Source organism: Austrofundulus limnaeus, unplaced genomic scaffold (genome assembly GCF_001266775.1).
Source record: "Austrofundulus limnaeus strain Quisiro unplaced genomic scaffold, Austrofundulus_limnaeus-1.0 Scaffold1348, whole genome shotgun sequence".
NCBI classification, from domain to species: Eukaryota; Metazoa; Chordata; class Actinopteri; order Cyprinodontiformes; family Rivulidae; genus Austrofundulus; species Austrofundulus limnaeus.
This window is the reverse complement of record NW_013953750.1, coordinates 9421-10724: the sequence shown is the minus strand read 5'-3', so window position 1 is coordinate 10724 and position 1304 is coordinate 9421. Positions and strand designations below refer to the sequence as shown.

Below are 1304 nucleotides of genomic sequence, written 5' to 3'. Positions count from 1 at the left end.
GACAAAAGACTTGTCCATCCAGCCTTACATGTTGGAGCCAAAGTCAGAATTACAGACTTTACTGCTATTACAGAATATAATGATATCCACACTGCACCGGGACTAACAAAATTAAACTTTTCTGCCTCTGCAGTCTCCAAAATGTATTTAACAGCTTAAAAATGGGATTTTGAATGATATGTCCCCTTTAAAACAGAAAAAAACAAACTGTGGAAGGATGTAGAGATGGAGCAAGGACTAGTGTGTATTAAATTGTGTTTTATAGGCTAAGTACTACATCAAGCTTGCCTTGTTACTGTGCATTTGATATGAGACATAATGAAATATAAAGAAAAGTTTAACCAAAAATCTCATGACGCCCTTGCAGTACCTCCACAACCCACTAGGGGTTGCGACCACATCATTGAAAACCTCTGCTATAAAGTATGTTGTGGTTGTGTATGGTTCTTCCACATGTTACTGAGATCCCTGATTGTTAAATTAATTTTGTTAAATTGCCAAAATGTTTTGTTTCAAATCCAATAACTGACACCAAACAAGAGCTAACAGCAAACTGTTTGGCGTTTCCTTCATTTCCCAGATAAGTTTGTTTAAATATTATCAGCTTTTTGAAAATCTACATCAGTTTGAAGTGGAAAACTTTACTGCTGAAGGGTAGTTGAGCACCAGAAAATGGGACTCGGCCTTTGAGTTGCACATTTAGTTTTTGAATCAGTGAGATGTTTCACACAGCACACAGATTACGATTTGACTGAAACTCCATGCAAACACATAAGCTGCAACCAACATTTTAAAAAACACAATATTTAATGAGTGAGAAAAACATGACTAACCACAGCCCAAAATGGTAAATGGACAAACAAACATTTTAGCCCACTGTGTAAAACTAATAATAATAAAAAAGGCTGTAACGTGACAGAAATCCTGCCTGAGCTTATCTCACCTTCTGCCAACAACCAGGCATCGGTAATCCATCTGGGCCCTGGTTAACAGAAGAGTAACAATGAGAGCTGGAACATTACGCTTTGTTGTTAATAAGTGTATAACACTRTTATAAACAAGCCTCAGGCACAAAATCATTATGTAAAACACTTAAAGCTTGTCAGAGGTTTTAGGTTTTCAGTGAAAAAACAAAACAAAACAAAAAATCTGTTTATTAAACTTGTTTCAGAGTAAGTTTGGTTGACTTGCTGTTCAATAAGTATCTGACTCAGATGTAGATTAGGAAGTAATTAAAGTCTTGGTTTGCTAAAGTTTTCCAAATCTTGCTCGGTGACGACAAAACTTAAAAATTATATAAATAT

At 35.5% G+C, this 1304-nt stretch overlaps 1 protein-coding gene across 1 annotated transcript in view; it reads right to left on the bottom strand.

Moving 5' to 3' along the window:
* The window catches only part of LOC106535056 (collagen alpha-1(XXV) chain), a gene marked incomplete at its 5' end in the record, with an annotated part of 11889 nt that overhangs the window by 5313 nt on the left and 5272 nt on the right, over positions 1 to 1304 (bottom strand). Inside the window, 1 exon segment of the mRNA XM_014031932.1 lies at positions 944 to 982. Within this exon segment, the coding sequence (XP_013887386.1) occupies positions 944 to 982 (39 nt within the window).